The following is an 18,051-nucleotide window of genomic DNA, read 5'->3' as shown; positions in this document are numbered from 1 at the left end:
TACATAATATCGTTACTGTGTAAATGTTTTCTGCCATTATATTTATGCAGTACAGTGACCCACGTATTCCTCCTTAAACCTTTTCAATAGCAGTAGTGTTTCTTTCATAACAGTCAATAAGCAAAAGTATCTATGAAGACAATCTGGATAGCAATGATTGCTATCTATCTATCTATCTATCTATCTATCTATCTATCTATCTATCTATCTATCTATCTATCTATCTATCTATCTATCTATCTATCTATCTATCTATCTATCTATCTATCTATCTATCTATCTATCTATCTATCTATCTATCTATCTATCTATCTATCTATCTATCTATCTATCTATCTATCTATCTATCTATCTATCTATCTATCTATCTATCTATCTATCCTAGTCTAGTCTCAGGACTGTTGCTCTGTTAAGGTTTGTATGTGGCTCTTAAAAGAGCCGTTGTGTTGAGAGCAGTATGGTGAGTTTAAGCCCTCTCTCCGCGGATACGGCGGGCCAGCTGGATGTCTTTGGGCATGATGGTGACCCTCTTGGCGTGGATGGCGCACAGGTTGGTGTCCTCGAACAGGCCGACCAGGTAAGCCTCGCTGGCCTCCTGAAGTGCCATGACGGCGGAACTCTGGAAGCGCAGGTCGGTCTTGAAGTCCTGAGCGATCTCCCTCACCAGGCGCTGGAAGGGCAGCTTGCGGATCAGCAGCTCGGTGGACTTCTGGTAGCGACGGATCTCTCTCAGAGCCACGGTGCCGGGCCTGTAACGGTGAGGCTTCTTCACTCCGCCGGTGGCCGGGGCGCTCTTACGGGCAGCCTTGGTGGCCAGCTGCTTCCTGGGAGCTTTTCCTCCGGTGGATTTACGCGCGGTCTGCTTGGTTCTGGCCATTTTAGCTTCTCAGTTTTCTCTGTGTTCACAGCTCAGGAAAGAATACTTATCGGAGTGAACAGCGGCTTTATAAAGGAACTGCCGGAGCCAGGGCAGCGCTGATTGGTCCAGACCGGGAGACACGTGGGCTGGAGCTGAGTAACTATTGGACAAAATGAATTCAAATGTAGACACTCACACAGCAGCTGGTTAGATAACGGCTGCTGTCTCAACAATGGCACATGTAGACAATAAACGGTTAGGCTACATTATTTAAATTACTTTCTATAACAATTTGAATGTTTAATTTGTGTTCTTGTGGTTCATTTTTCCTGCTCTTTGTCTAGATTTAACACTTCAAAGTAAAATCGAGTTACTGTTTGATTGTCATTGTGATGTCAGAACATTATTTGTCTAAGTTGATGTTGAAAACAACTGATGCAATATTTCTTTATAATAACACATCTGGTTAGTTACACTGTCACCCAGTTCATCCAAGTTATGAACTGAAGTGGCCACAGCAACCTGTTCAGTTCAGTTTGTGGTTTCAATGTAGCTCTTCATATCTGCAATATCCCTGCGTCTTTATCCCTCCAATTTTCAAAATACGTTGGATGCAGATCATTCAGATAAGATCTTTCCTGTTGGAATAATCTTAGTTTTTCTCTGAGATCTAAAGACCACAGACCACTGCTTCTGGACATATTTATTTTCTCATCTTAAAACAACCTGTTCAAGCTTTTAATTTTTAATTTATATTCATGTTTGTTAGAGCTGAAAACAAACGGCTTCCATTTCTCTTTTTGTGGTGAATTGATTTAATTATCTGGGTTATTGTATCTATTTTTTCTGAATCAGAATCAGCTTTATTTGCCAGGTATGAGGACATATATGAGGAACTAAGCTTTGGATTATACAATGTGCTATATATACACAATAAACAGAGACAGTATAGACAGGTTGAGGCAGTAGAGCAATGAAGAGTGCAAAGTGTGCAGAAGTGAATTATTTTATGATAAATTATTATTATTTTAATTATGGAGCATAGTGCAAAGGATGCTGGAATAAATAAGTATGTTATTATATGAGTATTATATATGAACAGCTCTGAAACAGCTAAGGGTGAGAATGAGCAAGACGTCTGTATCTGTGTATTATGTGTGTAACGCTGTTCTGTTTGTATTTATTTTTTTACTTGTGTTTAGAGGACCCCCCTAGACAATGAGATGCTACATGTTAAGGGTCTATCCTTCCAGCTAAATAGATTTAGAGGTAGATTCATAAACAAATGTAAGTTAAGAGGAGACAGTGTTACTCTCTTCTTGTGTGTTAGCGCCATCCTGTGGCGGTCAGAGGACAAAGCACTGAGAGACCATTTCCTTTTCCTCTCACATGTGGCACAATGATACAGGGTAATACTGAGATTACTACTAGGCTACTACAGCTTCTGAGGCGATATCACTTCACAACTAACATAATCTAACCTCCACTAAATCAGATTTTTAAACCACCACTAAAAAGAAATCCTTTGATAGACCATTTAAATCTATGGATATTGATCTTGTTATGATATTGCAGGGCTATCACAGAATTGGAAATATCCCTACTGTATAGGAGTACTAACCCTAATACTTCAACTAATGGGGGATAATGCAAACATTACTGTTCACCGGCATATTTCATGTAGATCAAAGTGCTTTGATAAAATAAATATTAGAAAAACAGTGTAAACGGACATGATAATGTTGTAGGAAATCAGCTCTTTGGTGAATGTGTGGTGGCTCTTAAAAGAGCCTTTTGGTGCACGGAGTGCAGGTTAAAGAGCCACTTTACTTCTTGGACTTCTTCGCTGCAGCTTTCTTTGCCGGAGCTTTCTTCACAGGGGTCTTCTTCTTTGCGACCTTCTTAGGGGCAGCCTTCTTGGGGGTAGACTTTACTGCTGGCTTTTTGGCAGCTTTCTTCACAGGAGACTTCTTCGCTGCCGGTTTCTTGGCTGCTTGTTTCTTGGCGGCGGTTTTCTTGACTGCAGTCTTCTTCACAGCGGTTTTCTTTGCGGCGGTTTTCTTCTGCGGGGACTTGGCAGCGGGCTTCTTCACCTTAACGGGAGTCTTCTTGACCGCTTTGGCGGCTTTAGGCAGAGCCTTGGGGAGCTTGAAGGACCCGGATGCACCGATCCCTTTATTCTGGACCAGCTTTCCGTCGGTCACCAGCTTCTTCACGGCGGTGTTGATGCGTTTGTTGGACTTGTCCAGGTCGATGCCTTTGGTGGCCAACGTCTTTTTAATAGCGGGGAGCGACGTGCCTTTACGGTCCTTGGCCTCAGTCACGGCGTCGAGGATGAGCTTCGGGAGGGAGGGTCCGTCACTCTTGGCCCGGGGAGCTGCCTTCTTCTTGGGGGCCTTGGCCGGGGCTTTCACCGCGGGAACTGCTGGAGCTTCTTCTGCCATGTCTGTGTCTTTCTCTGTCGCGTTAACAGTCTGCTGTGTTCCCAGTCTGGCAGGAGGCGGGACTTATAAAGCCCATGAGAACCGTGGAGAGTCAACCCACAGCCGCTCCGCTGCCCTGCTTAAAATGTGGCGACACTTTGTGTTTTCTCTTCCACAATTTGGGGATAAAAATCATAGAAGAGAAACGTTTTAAAACACAATAGTTATGGTAGTGGTGAGCAAACCTTCTCCCCTTCACACTGAGCTCGTGTTTGGCGACGATGACTCGTTTATTTGATTCCAGGAGGCTTCAAACCTCTCAAATACACGGTCATTTTGGACTACTCGCAGCAAGTTTTCTTCACATTTTGTCTTAAGAAATGTCTAAATGTGATGTGTATTAAATGCGACAGTGGTGTTCCAGAAAGCAGAGACATGTGAGGATAGAATACAAGTGAAATAACTGCATTAATGTGTTTTATTTTGTTTAAATTTGGGAAGTTTTCAGTGGTGGTAAACACACTGGTGATGGGTGTGAATAGGCAGTTACCTGACACAGGTTTATCCGCTGGCATTGATCCTTAACATGATGGGCCTCCAAACACAGGTTCATAGTCCTATCTTCTGATGTACACAACCCTGACTCTGTGTCTATCACTTCAACCAGCTTAAATTTGCCTCACAATCTTTCTGTAACATGATCTGATCAGGTCCATGTTATTTATAATAGGCCTCATTGTGTCCGTTAATAAAAATGCAAAGAAATATGCGTAAAATTTGTTTTTTTACTAACATGAAAGCTTCAGATTGTATTGTAGGCCTATGGAAGCCCAATTCTGGTTTGCACGTTTTTTTTTTTTTAATATAGCATGTAGCCTACTGTTTGAAAAGGGCAAAGTAGCTCCCAAAATATTGTTTTAAATTGCCTATACATACCAAATGCAGATAGGCCTACAACAACCATATATTTTGTAAGATGCATACATCTTGGATAATTAAATGCTGTTAAGCTTTATAAATTCTGCAAGAAAATAGCTCTTAGTGAAGTAATTGTGTGGTTTTTAAAAGAGGCTTTTAACTAACTTTATCTAACAACAGGTTTACTTTGTACCTTTTCACAGCTAGTGAGTAAAAAAAATATTGTAGCTTAAATGTAAAGTGTATGAGTTATAGAACCAAGTATGACACAAAAGCAATGATAATGACCAATTAATGGCCATTATATTATACGCAATATTAAGTATTGCATATTATGGAGATTACAATAGGCTTGTTTCTTTATTGTACATGTACAAACGATTAGTGACAACATTCATGTGTACTTTATTTTGATAGAAACTGTACTCGCTTAGAAGAGGTGTGTTGCTCTTAAAAGACCCATTGGTTTAGTAGATTACAGCTGCAGGACCATTTGAGTAATTTGCAATAGAATAATAATATTGTCAAGTCTATGGTGTAATAGAACTGTGAGACACAAAGCGATAAAGACAATAATAGTGCCCCTGATTGTTGGGACTTTGAGTACATCTAAAAACAGGTGACAACATTCATGGATAGCTTAAAAAATGGTATAATTGAATGAAATTATGCTCTTAGAAGAAGTGTGACTCCTAAAAGAGCTGATGATTTGGTGGATTACTGCACTGGGACCATTTACTTGGAGCTTGTGTACTTTGCTATAGAATAATAGCATTGTAGCTTAATGTCAAGTCTCTTCAGTAATACAACTGTAAGGCAACAAGCAATAAAGACAGTAATAGTGCTTGTGATTGGGGAGATTTTAAGGGACTTTTACAAGAGACAACATTCATGGATAGTTACAAAATGAACAGAACCATGCTTGAATGAAACTTTGCTCTCTTAGAAGAAATGTGGCTCTTAAAAGAGCTGTGTTGTTGGCGAAGGGCCTTGGTGCCCTCGGAAAAGGCAAGCTGGTCACAGCTATAGAGTAAAAACAAAATAGTAGCCTAAATGTAAAGTCTACAGGAAGTAATAGAACCAAGTTTGACACAAAAGCAATGATAAAGACCAATTAATGCCCATTATATTATACGCAATAAGAAGTATTGCACATTATGGAGATTACAATAGGCTTGTTTCTTTATTGTACATGTAAAAACGATTAGTGACATCATTCATGGGTAGGCCTACTGTGTTTTTATATCAACATGATTGAATGAAACTATGCTCTCTTGGAATAGTGGTAATAGAAAAAAGTAAAGATAGGACACATGGCATTGATACAGATATAACATTGAGATTACAATGTTTTTTCTTTATTGCCAGGTCAACTTTAATGTTAAATCTGCAGTATGTGCCAGACAATTGAAATTATAATTTTCCTGACCCAGTGAATGAAAAAGGCAGGTACAACAGGTAATAGTGTAGGGTCAAGAAAATTATGATTACACTTGATATTTACAATCAATTCTAAATACTGTACAGCTAAGATCATACTTCTAATGGAACCCAATGATAATTTGTATTAAAAAAAAAAAAAAACGTAACTGAAGGATACTTTGCTCTTTAAGAAGAAGTGTGTGGCTCTTAAAAGAGCCGTTGGTTTGGTGAATTACATCAGCGGGAGGTTTACTTTGAGCTGGTGTACTTGGTGACGGCCTTGGTGCCTTCAGACACGGCGTGCTTGGCCAGCTCCCCGGGCAGCAGGAGCCTCACGGCGGTCTGGATCTCACGGGAAGTGATGGTGGAGCGCTTGTTGTAGTGGGCCAGACGGGACGCCTCGCCGGCGATGCGCTCAAAGATGTCACTCACAAACGAGTTCATGATGCCCATGGCCTTGGAGGAGATGCCGGTGTCGGGGTGGACCTGCTTCAGCACCTTGTACACGTAGATGGCGTAGCTCTCCTTCCTGCTCTTTCGCCTCTTCTTGCCACCCTTGGCGGCGGTCTTAGTCACGGCTTTCTTAGAGCCCTTCTTGGGCGCTTTCACGGTGGCTTCTGCTGGCATGTTTGCTTCGGATAGGAATTCCTGAACCAGATAATAAAACTGCAGCCCAGACGCCTCTTTTATATGCAACTGATGCAAATTAGACTGTGCTGTTGCTCGCACAGGATTGGCTGAGCTTTGTGAGTGAGACTGAGCATGCGCCAACACAAAGTAACCGTCCCAGAGCCGTTAGAAGACATTAACGGCTCTGAACTGTCCTAAAGCTGATGTTATTTTAGATATCAGACTTGTAACTTGAATAAATAAATAAATTATCTTTAATAGTGTGATTCTAATGGCCAAACAATGTATCCATGGAACTAGATTCACTGTTTCCAAACCACTATTTGTATAGTTTATCCTAACAAGGCTTTAATATTTAGGAAAACATGCACATTTTGATTCTTGACTAGACCTCTATTTTATATCTTGATGAGTTTTCTTTTTTAACTTTCTCATGGTGTATGAGGTATTTAATTTAATTATTTGAAGTTTGTATGCTCTTGTATGTTTGTCAAATATTCTATTTTCTATATTTACTCTTATTGTACTTACGTAAACATGTATAAGCTTGTTTTGGTTGGTAGACTAAATAAAGTTATGATGTGAATGTACATTTTCTGCTTTACATTTCTCCTTCGAGAAATAAAAAACTTGTAACCGAAGAATATATCAATCACGTAGTGAAAGGTTGTAATAAGTTGTATGTATTGTAGGTACTTGTACTTATATTTCCATGTTGTGTTACATTCACAATTATTCAAATGCTGTTCTTTTACCGGTTACTTTGCAGATAAACTACCCCCATTACAACAATACTACAGGGACGCCTTTTTATTGTGCTGGGATAAGTGTTTCATAAAAGACAATAAGACTTTTTATCATGGGAGGAGGGGGGGTTGTTATCAGCCTTTGCAACAACTGAAGTATTTCAGGGTTGACAAATAATCTAACAAGTTTAACTTTTAACTGTCAATATAAAAACAAACTGAATAACAGATCCTAAACACACAGAACAGAGCCACAGTCTTTATGATTCAATCAATCATAATATAATCAAAGAACAGTGACCATATTGAGAATGAAATTATCAAAGTAGTAAAGAAAGTAGTTTGAGTTAATGTTTTCGGTTTGAGTAATAGTCCCAGATCAGACTTGTTGTTGGGAGTTTTAGTAAAACACGTTAGATTCAAGCACGTTGTTATGGTGGGCAACAAATTAGTTCAGGTTTTTAGATTTCAATAACACAACGGATCTACGATAGCGTTATTTAGGATTGAGGAATTGGGTCTTTAGAAGTAGTGTGTGGCTCTTAGAAGAGCCGTTGTGTTGTTGTCAGATCGTGGTTTAGCCTCCGAAGCCGTACAGGGTGCGGCCCTGTCTCTTCAGAGCGTACACCACATCCATGGCGGTCACAGTCTTCCTCTTGGCGTGCTCGGTGTACGTGACGGCGTCACGGATGACGTTCTCCAGGAACACCTTGAGCACACCGCGGGTCTCCTCGTAGATCAGACCGGAGATACGCTTCACTCCGCCGCGGCGAGCCAGACGGCGGATGGCGGGCTTGGTGATGCCCTGGATGTTATCACGGAGCACTTTACGGTGACGCTTGGCGCCTCCTTTACCGAGTCCCTTCCCGCCTTTTCCTCTTCCTGACATTTTTCGGTTTAGACAATGAAACGAATGAAGACAACGTTCCCCAACCGGTTGTATTTACATCTTATCTGCGGACGTAAGAGAGGACATGTCACCAACACAGGCAGACTGCGCAGGCGTCAACACAAATCAACGCACGTTACTGCTTTGTTTATATTTCAAATAGGCATACAGCCTTATTGTTGCCGATGTTGTTAATAATTTATTAATAATTTCAGCCCCAATCTGGAATCACCACCGTGCTGGAACATGTCCAGTCGTGTAGTTTTTTGGGTTAAAAACCCTTAATGGAGATTTATAACGGTGGGAACTGCCGCTTCACTCTGTTGCAGTCTGCAGCTGGGAGTGTTGACGCCTGCGCAGTAGGCCCACATTGTTCCCGCATTATAGTTTTTCAGAACAACAAAGCGTTTTTCTTCCTTTTTGGTCATTATTTATAGATATATTTTAACGATATTTCATGTGGTCCTGCCTCTTTAGTTTAGTTTTATACTTTTAAGTATTTAGAGCCTCATGTAGGGAGAGCCGGGACGATTGAAACATTCCAGTTTTCTCCGAGTGCATTGATGACAGACAGACTTCCTTAGGTCAAAACATAGATCATGTTAACCTCCTTCTATCAGCCAAATATCTTCCTGTTATTTCCTTTTATCACGGAGTTACAGGCGATAAACGAGTTTTTATGGTCAAACGTAAACTTAGATTACATTTTTCGAGTGTTTTTCATTAAAAGGTTCGACTACGTGCTTATTCAGTAGACCATTTAGTGTTCTCCACAATCCCAGACTTTCATATCGCATGATTGTTTACATTGAAAGCACAACAGGTTATAATGGCATATGTCTATGTCGGGACGGTTGAAACAGTTTCAACTGTCACCGACCTGGCTGTAACTCAATGTATTTTAAGTAAATGCTCAAATATCGGTGTTTATACAATAATTTATGAAGGGGAGACATGGAAAAGCAGTTTTATAAAGATGAAAATATATTTGGGCCCCACCAGGTAGGGGGGTCGAGTTTTCCCATGTTATCCTATGGAGACTGTGGGTCGTTAAGGGCACTTATTGGGATGTGCAGTGACCTAACCCACGTAAAAACCTAGTGAAACGACATTTTCTGTTAAAATATGTTCATTATGTCCTCAGTTGTATATTATGTAATGCAATACTGTACTGCTCTGTATAGTGTATATGTTTATGCCACAGGGGAGTGCTAAAGTGCAGGCTATAGAGGACGCATTTGCATCATTATGTTTGTCCCAGTTGATTTGCCGTAGTTAAACTTGAAGCTGTCTGACCGTGAGACTGATGTGTCTGCAGCTCGGAAATAAATATGCCAAGAACGGCTAAAGATGAACCATCTCTATCGTCCACTCTTTTCCTCCAAATGCAACGTTAGCTGCAACATAACTCAACAGGTTATGGGCCCAGGAGTCGTTTGGAAGATAAGTTTGTTTCCACAGTTTTGAAATTCGAACGGACCGCGTGCTAACGGACTGCTAGCTAAGAAAAAGAGCAAGCTAACATGGCGGAACAACGAAGGATTTGTAGATTGCCTCGACTGACGCTCGACGGAGATGAGACTAAGTATGAGCTTTGGGAGACCAAAATGTTGGGACATTTTCATTTATCAGGGCTAAAGAACACTGTGCTAGAAGAACCGCAGTCAGAAGCCGAGATAGCAGCAGATGCGAAGAAAAAACGCTGACGATATGCAGAGTTGATTTTACTGTTAGATGACAAAAGCCTCTCATTAGTTATGAGGGATGCACCCGACAATGGAAGAAAAGCTCTGGAAATATTGAGAGAGTATTATGCGGGAGGGAAAGCCCGTATAATAAACTTGTACACCACGTTGACATCGCTCCAGAAGGCAGACGATGAAAGTGTAATGGACTATATCATCAGAGCAGAAACTGCCATCACAGCACTGCGGAACGCGGGTGAGACGTTAGGAGACGGACTGCTAGTGGCTATGGTCTTAAAGGGATTGCCTGAAAGTTTTAAGCCATTCGCAATACATGTGGCACATACAGACGATAAAATCACGTTTGCAGAATTCAAGACTAAACTACGTAGTTTTGAAGAAACAGAGAAGATAAAAGCAGCTGAGTCCAGCGACAGTGTGATGAAGACTCAAGGGAAAACCGGACGGCGGCCCGCCATGACGAGCGCACGTGGCTGGAACAAAGACGACACAGAGGTGATGTGCTTCAAGTGTGGCACCAAAGGCCACAGAGCGAAAGGATGTCGACAGAAGACATGGTGTAGTCTCTGCAGAAGTGACACTCACAAAGACGCCACGTGTAGACGTAAGGACAAGGACAGTAAAGTCAAAAAGGATGGTGTGAGTAAAGCCTCAGAAGACGCCGACGAAGACTACGTGTTCAAGATGAGAGACTGGGGGACCGATACCCAGCGGCAGCCGGCATGCAGCATCCAGGAGAGGGGTCTGTGGTGGACACGGGGGCTACATCTCATATCATCACGGACATAACCATGTTCAAAAGTTTCGACTCTGCGTTCAGGCCAGAAACGCACAGTGTAGAGCTGGCAGACGGCACCCGGTGCAGCGGGGTCGCGGAGAGGAAATGCTGAGGTTTCCCTCATCGACAGCAGAGGACAGCGACGCAAGACGATGCTGAAAGATGCTTTGTTCGTACCATCGTATCCCCAAAGTATCCTCTCGGTGAAGGCAGCGACCACGAGTGGGGCTACGGTTGTCTTCAAAGAAGATAAAGACGCCCTGATAACCAGAGACGGTACCAGATTTAACATTCACGTATATGGCAGGTTGTATTATTTGCACACTGAAGCTGAGATAAGTGTAATGCATGTCATGACATACAGACATGGCACGAGATATTAGGCCACTGTAACTATGACGATGTTCTTAAGTTGCAGAATGTTGTTGAACGTATGCAGATCAAGGGCAAAACAGGTAGACCCGAACAAGAGTGTGAGGTATGTATTCAGGGAAAGTTTGCCCAAACCAGAAATAGGGACCCTGATACCAGAGCAAAGGCTCCCTTACATACGGTACACACAGACCTTGCAGGTCCAGTAGCCACAGAGTCAATGGATGGTTACAAATATGTGCAGTCATTTACTGACAATTACTCGAGCGCAGTGTTTGTATATTTTCTAAAGAAGAAAAGTGATGCAGTACAGGCTACGGAAAAGTTCCTAGCAGATGTATCCCCTTACGGGAAAGTGAGGTGCATTAGATCCGACAACGGAACAGAGTTTACGTGCAGTGATTTCCAAGCACTGTTGAGGAAAAACAAGATCAGACATGAAACGTCAGCTCCGTATTCCCCACACCAGAACGGAACTGCAGAGAGGGGTTGGCGTACTCTTTTTGAGATGGGTAGGTGCATGATAGTTGAAAGTGTGCTACCAAAGCAGTCATGGCACTACGCAGTACAAACAGCAGCAATGGTACGCAACAGGTGTTTTAACAGGCGCACAGGGCAGACTCCTTATGAGTTGCTGCAGACAAGAAACCTAATGTATCTAAAATGCAAAAGTTTGGATCTGTATGCTACACGTACAAACAGGACAAGGGAAAACTAGATTCCAGATGTGACCAGGGGCGTTTTGTAGGTTATGACAAAAACAGCCCGGCATATTTGGTATATCATCCAGATACGAACAAAGTACAAAAACACAGGCTAGTGAAGTTTGTGAGCAAGGCAGCTGTGGAAAAACAGACACAGACAGGTGAGCCAGATCCAAGCGATGGCTATGACAGTGTGAGACCCAGGACTAGTGAGATCACACAGGGGGTTAGTGGGAGTACAGAAAATGCTCCAGAGCCAAGTGTACGGAGTAGAAGTGCACATTGTGATAGTCCAGGTGTAGTAACAAGGTCTAGTGACCATAATCAAACACAACAGAGTGTTACAAATGATGACCCGGAGGGTAGGAGGTATCCGACGAGAGAAAGAAGAACACTGAGTTACTTAGATGACTTCATAACTGAAGACAGTGATAGTGATGGGGTTCATATCACGTTAGACTACTGCTGCAGAGCGATGTGTGGCATTCCACAGACTTTTGGGGGAGCAATGAGGTCAGCTAACTCAAAAGAATGGGTAAAAGCCATGGATGAGGAAATTCAGTCCTTAAACGAGAACAAAACCTTTACCCCGACAACACTGCCAATAGGCAAGAAAACAGTGGGGGGTAGATGGGTTTACGCCATCAAGACTGATGTAGATGGAAATGACAAATACAAAGCACGGTTTGTGGCTAAGGGTTACAGCCAGAGAATGGGGGTAGACTATGGGGAGACGTTTTCACCCACAGCTGACCTGACGAGTGTAAGGGTGGTGCTACAGAAAGCGGCACAGGAGAATTTACTCCTGCACCAATTGGACGTGAAAACAGTGCTTGCACGCCCCCATAGACTATGAGATCTACATCAATCCTCCGTAGGGTTATCAAGAGAAAGAGGGCATAGTTTATAAGTTAGAGAAATCACTTTATGGTCTTAAACAATCCGGGCGAAATTGGAATAAGGTTTTGCACGATTGCCTAACTGAGGATGGGTTCGCACAAAATCCAGCCGACCACTGTGTTTATGCCATAGAGTCAAAGGAAGGAAGGTGATCATAATCATATGGGTCGATGACTTGATCATTGCAGCAAGCAATGAAGAGGGACTGAAAAAGGTGAAAAGATGCTTGCAGAAAAGTTCAAAATGAAAGATTTGGGCAAACTCAGACATTTTCTGGGTATCGATTTCAGTCAGTCAGATGGGTGTGTAAAGATGTCACAGGAAAGGTACACTAACAAGATACTATAGCGTTTTAACATGCAAGACTGTAGAACCAGAGAAACACCCTGTGAGCAAAAAAGCTAGAGTATACTGAGGGTGCAGTAAAGATGGAAGATGTCAGGGTGTACAGAGAGGCTGTAGGAAGTCTTATATACTTGACTACTTGTACCAGACCAGATTTAAGTTTTGTAGTGAGCAGGTTATCACAGTACTTTGCTGAGCCTACAGAGGAGCAGTGGGTCACTGTGAAGCACGTCCTAAGGTATCTCAAAGGCACCGCAGAGAAAGGGTTAAGCTTTAAGAGAAACGACAGTGAAAAGCTAGGTATACAGGCCTACAGTGATGCCGACTGGGCTGCTGATTCCAGTGACAGACGCAGTACCACGGGATACTGTGTGAGCCTTAGTCAGAACAGCTCCCTGGTCTCGTGGAAAACTACAAAGCAACCTACTGTTGCGCTATCCACATCTTGAGGTGGAATATATGGCACTAGCTTCAACTATACAGGAGTGTATCTACCTAGAGCAGTTACTGGTAGGTATAGATAACTACAAGTACACACAAACTATAGTACATGAGGACAATCAGGGAACAATAGCTCTCGCCAAAAACCCTGTAAACAGACGGAAGTGTAAACATATCGACATAAAGTACCACTTCATCAGGTCTACTGTGAGTGAGGGAAGAGTGACTTTGATGTATTGTTCTACTGATAACATGATTGCTGATGTAATGACCAAACCTGTAACTCAGTTGAAACTGCAGAGGTTTACAGGTGCTCTTTTTGGAGATTGATATGTGTATGACTGGAGTCCACATTCATTCTGTTTTCTGTTTTCTTTTTTTTTGCTTAGAGTATGGCAACCTGAGTACAAGTGGGGGTGTTAAAATATGTTCATTATGTCCTCAGTTGTATATTATGTAATGCAATACTGTACTGCTCTGTATAGTGTATATGTTTATGCCACAGGGGAGTGCTAAAGTGCAGGCTATAGAGGACGCATTTGCATCATTATGTTTGTCCCAGTTGATTTGCCGTAGTTAAACTTGAAGCTGTCTGACCGTGAGACTGATGTGTCTGCAGCTCGGAAATAAATATGCCAAGAACGGCTAAAGATGAACCATCTCTATCGTCCACTCTTTTCCTCCAAATGCAACGTTAGCTGCAACATAACTCAACATTTTCCACAATAGAAACATTATATAAATGGGAAGACGTAGGCTACTATTCTAGCTATACAAATGGCAGAATCATCCACAGTGCATATTTCAAAAACCGCTTAATACACACTTCAAGGTGACGGCAATGAGTTGTTAACAGATATTCACAAAGACGTATAGCCCAGCAACAATCTATCTAAAATAACACCTTTTGGGAGTGCCATTCATGATATGTAGTAAAATATTTAAGTTATGGGAAGTTTATATATCTTAAACTGTATGTTTCATTCGTCCCCCCATGCTGTTTTTTTGTAAACATTACGCACGCCCCACTTTTGCTGTAATAATTCCTGAACGGTTTTGTTCAAAGCTGAAAATGCAACTGTATTTGACAGATGACAGGTGTAGGTTGCTGGTGACAACATTAGCTTTCAGTGCGATACGATCGCTTTGTAAATTAAATTTAATTAAAAAGTGTTTCAACTGTCCCGACTCTCTCCCTACCTGACTTTTAGTTTGCATTTATATTATAAAGTATGGCAAGACATTAAAATTATCATTGTGATCCAGTCCAAGGTTCATTGTTGCTGTAATGAAGTAAATTGTATTAAACTGTTGAACACAAGATGGCTAGCATTAGCTAGTGCCATATTATTGTATTCTAATAACCTTTCTGAATTCCTACCTCCTGACAAAGTAACGTATAATCTCCTATAGGCTGACTTGTTTCAGAGGTTTTCTAAATCAAGCATTATTTCTCTGGAGTTTGGCGTAGCGACCTGCCTCCTTTAGTCTCGTTTTCAGGATACAGACTTCACTTTTTAATCACAGTGATACAATTAGTTTTAATAATAAATGATATTATCTAGTTTCACACAGAGGTTCATTGTTGCTGTAATGAAGTCACTTGTAATGCACTGTTCAACACAAGATGGCAGCAGTGAGATATCATCACGGTGAGCTGAACCAGACTCCATTGAGTCATTTTACCTCTCAGAACAGGAGTTTCTGGTCTGCTGATTAATTTAGATTTCCTTGTAAATTAATTTGTTTGGTAAAAAAAGATCAGAATTCTGTTTGACACCAAAGTCTCTTTTTCTAGTTTAATTTGTCTGCCTGTATGATAATATGATGAATACATGGACCATATATACCTGGCCTTTGGGTTAAATGTATTCTTATTCAACTTTGTCATTGTGCACATACATAGATAGATAGTATGTAGAGCGTGCAAGGTATGCAATGCTATATAAATATCCAGGCCATCCTGCTGCCCAAGAAGACCAAGAAGAAGTAAACACCCGGAACCGGCTTCAACCAAACCAGCAACAACGGCTCTTTTAAGAGCCACACACATCCAACTAAAGAGAAATCCTTATTTACTACTTGTCTGTGTTTTGTGTGCGCAGTAAGTGAGCCTATGAATTTGTAGATCACATTTGACAAACTTATCTTAAAATATGTATTTAACAAGTTACTGTATACATCTCCCACTTTTCCCAAGTCAAAAGTCACACATCCATAGCCCATTATTTAACATTGCATAACATTTCTTTTGTTAATATGAAGCTGAATTTGGCCAACAGCTGAGGCAGTCACACCTTCTGATATTTAAATGGCCACGCTGTTTTCTAGCTTTTTGGGATCCATGTATGTGTATGGGACCTCCAGCCTCTCGTTTCTGGCTTTGATGTCCGCACTTAACACTTCAAGATCTCCTTGAAAAGCCTTTATCAGCTTGCAGGGAATCTTCTCACTGAAATGGTCCTCTGGGTATTTGCCAAGAGGGACCTAATGAGATAAATTATATATTTAAAAAAAACAGTTTAGAAATGTTTTAACTATTGGCAATATAATGTACAGTTGTAGAGAGCAGGATTTCTTTCTGTGGCTCAAACAGGGTGTTCTGCCCGAATGACATACTGACCTACTTTTAACAAACTGAACATAGAGGTGATTTATATAATATTTTATAAAATCTCAGGCACTTACGAAGTCAGACGACTGCTTGCTGAGTAGCCACATGGTGGCCATTCCCTGAACTGTTGCGTTGATGTCAGGGAATGTCTGCAGCATCGTGGCCTCGCTGGTTTTCCCCTTTGTGGTTGGTGGAGGAAGTTGCAGAGAGATGGGAGTGTTGGGCATCCAGGCATCATAGTCATACTGCAATGAATTAATGATGGACAGATTACTGCTTAATACTCTTTGAAGTCACGCCATATCAGTCAATTGGTCAGTCGGTTCACCACTTGATGGTCCACACTGATTCATGGTCCCCAGAGGATAGATCCTAATGACTTTGGTGATCCCTGACCTTTTACTCAGCACCACCATGAGGTTAACAACTTGATTTACTAGATTGTCATTAAATGTAGTTCAGACATTCATATGGGAATCAGTTTGGTGATCCTCTGACTTGTCATCCATCGCCATCATAACATTATATTTGTCCAATCTTTATGACCAAATACCTTCAAAACTGCCATTTCCATCCATCTCAGCTGTTTTGTGCGAATTACTAAATTCTTGCATGTTAACATGGTGAACTAAGATTGTGATCTTGGTAAACATAAATACTAAAAGTCAGCATGTTAGCGTTTTCATAGTGAGTATTTTAACATGTGTTGCATTTAGTGTAAAACATCACTGTGACTAAGTGCAGCCTCACAGACCTGTCAGCATGGCTGTAGATTGTTAAATTGATGGTTCGGAGTAATTTCACCCTAGGGTCCTTTGCACCATGACCTGGAGCCAAACAACCCCCCCATAAGCTTTTTTCATTTGATTGAACATTGGTCAAGTTGGCATTATCAGCTGGTTAGCTTAGTGCAGCCGCTAACGGATCCAGGTGTGTATCTCGTGTGTATCACTAATAATTCCCGGAATGATACCAAACTACTACACTAGTACAAATAGATTATGTACTTACGTACGTAACACTTGTCTGCTGGCATCTGCTCTCTGATGCTACTGGGCAGTAAGACAAGTGCTTAGGGACATCTACAAATTACTGAACACTAAAAAGACAAATATATTTATTAATTTAATGATTAAATAAGGTAGTGTCTCCAAACTTACCTCAAGTATAACTTGTTTGCTAGTTGTACTACAGCACTTCCTTTCAAAAAAAATAAGTTAAATGAATAAATATTTGTACAAACTTTCCAATCCATTGTTTTAGGAGTACAGAACCCATTTGTCACTGGCTACTGTAAAAGTTTGGTATAATTTCGGGCATTAGCGGGGTAATTCACAAGATACAAACGTGGATCCATTAGCGCCTGCACTAAGCTAACAAGCTGGTACTGCTAACTCGACCAACATAACAAGGGGAAAAAAGCTTATGGAGGGTAGTTTGGCTCGAGGTCATGGTGCAAAGAACCCTAGGGTGAAATTACTCCAAACCATCACTTTAATGCCTTCCATCTTTCTTCAGTTCAGAATTAAACTGCAACACCTCATGAACCCATCCCACAAAAATAGCAACATAATTCATCCTCGGGGTAAATTAAAGGGCTTCACCTGTCCACTATTCACAGCTGAGTGCTGTCCTGAGCAAGTGAAGATCACCATGGTGACAAACTTGACCAACTCAGCCACGGTGGTAAAGCTCTGTGGAATTCCTGAGAATCAGAAGGAATAAACTGACTCAGACATCCAGATGACTTGTTGAGTTATGTTTGCATTATTATAATAAAGAATATAAATGTGCACTTAAAGCATTATCACCATAATGAGCTTTATTAAAAAAGCTCACCTGTGCCGGTTTGGGAAAGCAATCCATGTTCAAAAATGTCTGAAATCCACTTCTGCAGTTCAGAGTCTTTCTGGACCTCAGCATCATTCTTTTAGTAGAAGCTGAGCACTCCCTGCACAAACCTTTGAGTAATGTAGATAGGTGAAATATAAAAACACATTCCTAGTTGAGATATGCATGGTTGGATATGGATATCTACACACAGTACAGGCCAAAAGTTTGGACACACCTTCTCATTCAATGCATTTCTTTATTTTCATGACTATTTACATTGTAGATTCTCACTGAAGGCATCAAAACTATGAATGAACACATATGGAATTATGTACTTAACAAAAAAGTGTGAAATAACTGAAAAAATTTCATATTTTAGATTATTCAAAGTAGCCACCCTTTGCTTTTTTTGATAACTCTGCAAACCCTTGGTGTTCTCTCAATGAGCTTCATGAGGTAGTCACCTGAAAT

The 18,051-nt window shown here is 41.2% G+C and overlaps 5 protein-coding genes across 5 annotated transcripts; all 5 read right to left on the bottom strand.

The window, feature by feature from the left end:
* Positions 1-451: 451 nt before the first annotated feature.
* LOC114566440 (histone H3) lies at positions 452-901 on the bottom strand. Its single transcript, XM_028594911.1, has one exon. The coding sequence runs from the start codon at positions 875-877 to the stop codon at positions 467-469; it is 411 nt and encodes a 136-aa protein (XP_028450712.1). The 5' UTR covers positions 878-901; the 3' UTR covers positions 452-466.
* Positions 902-2,589: 1,688 nt separating this feature from the next.
* LOC114566435 (histone H1-like) lies at positions 2,590-3,383 on the bottom strand. Its single transcript, XM_028594906.1, has one exon. It carries the CDS (start codon positions 3,301-3,303, stop codon positions 2,686-2,688), a length of 618 nt encoding a protein of 205 aa, XP_028450707.1. The 5' UTR covers positions 3,304-3,383; the 3' UTR covers positions 2,590-2,685.
* A 2,445-nt stretch (positions 3,384-5,828) lies between these two features.
* On the bottom strand, positions 5,829-6,265 carry LOC114566451 (histone H2B). Its single transcript, XM_028594922.1, has one exon. It carries the CDS (start codon positions 6,247-6,249, stop codon positions 5,872-5,874), a length of 378 nt encoding a protein of 125 aa, XP_028450723.1. The 5' UTR covers positions 6,250-6,265; the 3' UTR covers positions 5,829-5,871.
* Positions 6,266-7,448: 1,183 nt separating this feature from the next.
* Positions 7,449-7,893, bottom strand: LOC114566459 (histone H4). Its single transcript, XM_028594930.1, has one exon. The coding sequence runs from the start codon at positions 7,885-7,887 to the stop codon at positions 7,576-7,578; it is 312 nt and encodes a 103-aa protein (XP_028450731.1). The 5' UTR covers positions 7,888-7,893; the 3' UTR covers positions 7,449-7,575.
* Positions 7,894-15,389: 7,496 nt separating this feature from the next.
* Positions 15,390-17,710, bottom strand: LOC114566444 (hydroperoxide isomerase ALOXE3). The gene is made up of 4 exons (XM_028594914.1): positions 17,587-17,710; positions 17,352-17,452; positions 15,822-15,992; positions 15,390-15,620 (listed from the first exon to the last, which is right to left on the bottom strand). Exons 2-4 carry the CDS (start codon positions 17,400-17,402, stop codon positions 15,441-15,443), a joined length of 402 nt encoding a protein of 133 aa, XP_028450715.1. The 5' UTR covers positions 17,403-17,452; positions 17,587-17,710; the 3' UTR covers positions 15,390-15,440.
* Between the last annotated feature and the right edge of the window lie 341 nt (positions 17,711-18,051).

The sequence above is a fragment of the Perca flavescens genome, chromosome 13 (genome assembly GCF_004354835.1).
Source record: "Perca flavescens isolate YP-PL-M2 chromosome 13, PFLA_1.0, whole genome shotgun sequence".
Taxonomy (NCBI): Eukaryota; Metazoa; Chordata; class Actinopteri; order Perciformes; family Percidae; genus Perca; species Perca flavescens.
The sequence above is the reverse complement of the archived record's forward strand: the minus strand, read 5'-3'. Positions and strand labels throughout refer to the sequence as shown.

What these genes read in the sequence shown, in the direction of transcription:
- LOC114566440 (XM_028594911.1), bottom strand. Translation starts at nt 877, where the DNA reads ATGGCCAGAACCAAGCAGACCGCGCGTAAATCCACCGGAGGAAAAGCT.
- LOC114566435 (XM_028594906.1), bottom strand. Translation starts at nt 3,303, where the DNA reads ATGGCAGAAGAAGCTCCAGCAGTTCCCGCGGTGAAAGCCCCGGCCAAG.
- LOC114566451 (XM_028594922.1), bottom strand. Translation starts at nt 6,249, where the DNA reads ATGCCAGCAGAAGCCACCGTGAAAGCGCCCAAGAAGGGCTCTAAGAAA.
- LOC114566459 (XM_028594930.1), bottom strand. Translation starts at nt 7,887, where the DNA reads ATGTCAGGAAGAGGAAAAGGCGGGAAGGGACTCGGTAAAGGAGGCGCC.
- LOC114566444 (XM_028594914.1), bottom strand. Translation starts at nt 17,402, where the DNA reads ATGGTGATCTTCACTTGCTCAGGACAGCACTCAGCTGTGAATAGTGGA. An exon ending in CAGCTGTGAATAGTGGACAG is followed by an intron (nt 15,993 to 17,351) that starts GTGAAGCCCTTT and finishes AATTCATTGCAG; the next exon opens with TATGACTATGATGCCTGGAT. An exon ending in GCAAGCAGTCGTCTGACTTC is followed by an intron (nt 15,621 to 15,821) that starts GTAAGTGCCTGA and finishes TTATCTCATTAG; the next exon opens with GTCCCTCTTGGCAAATACCC.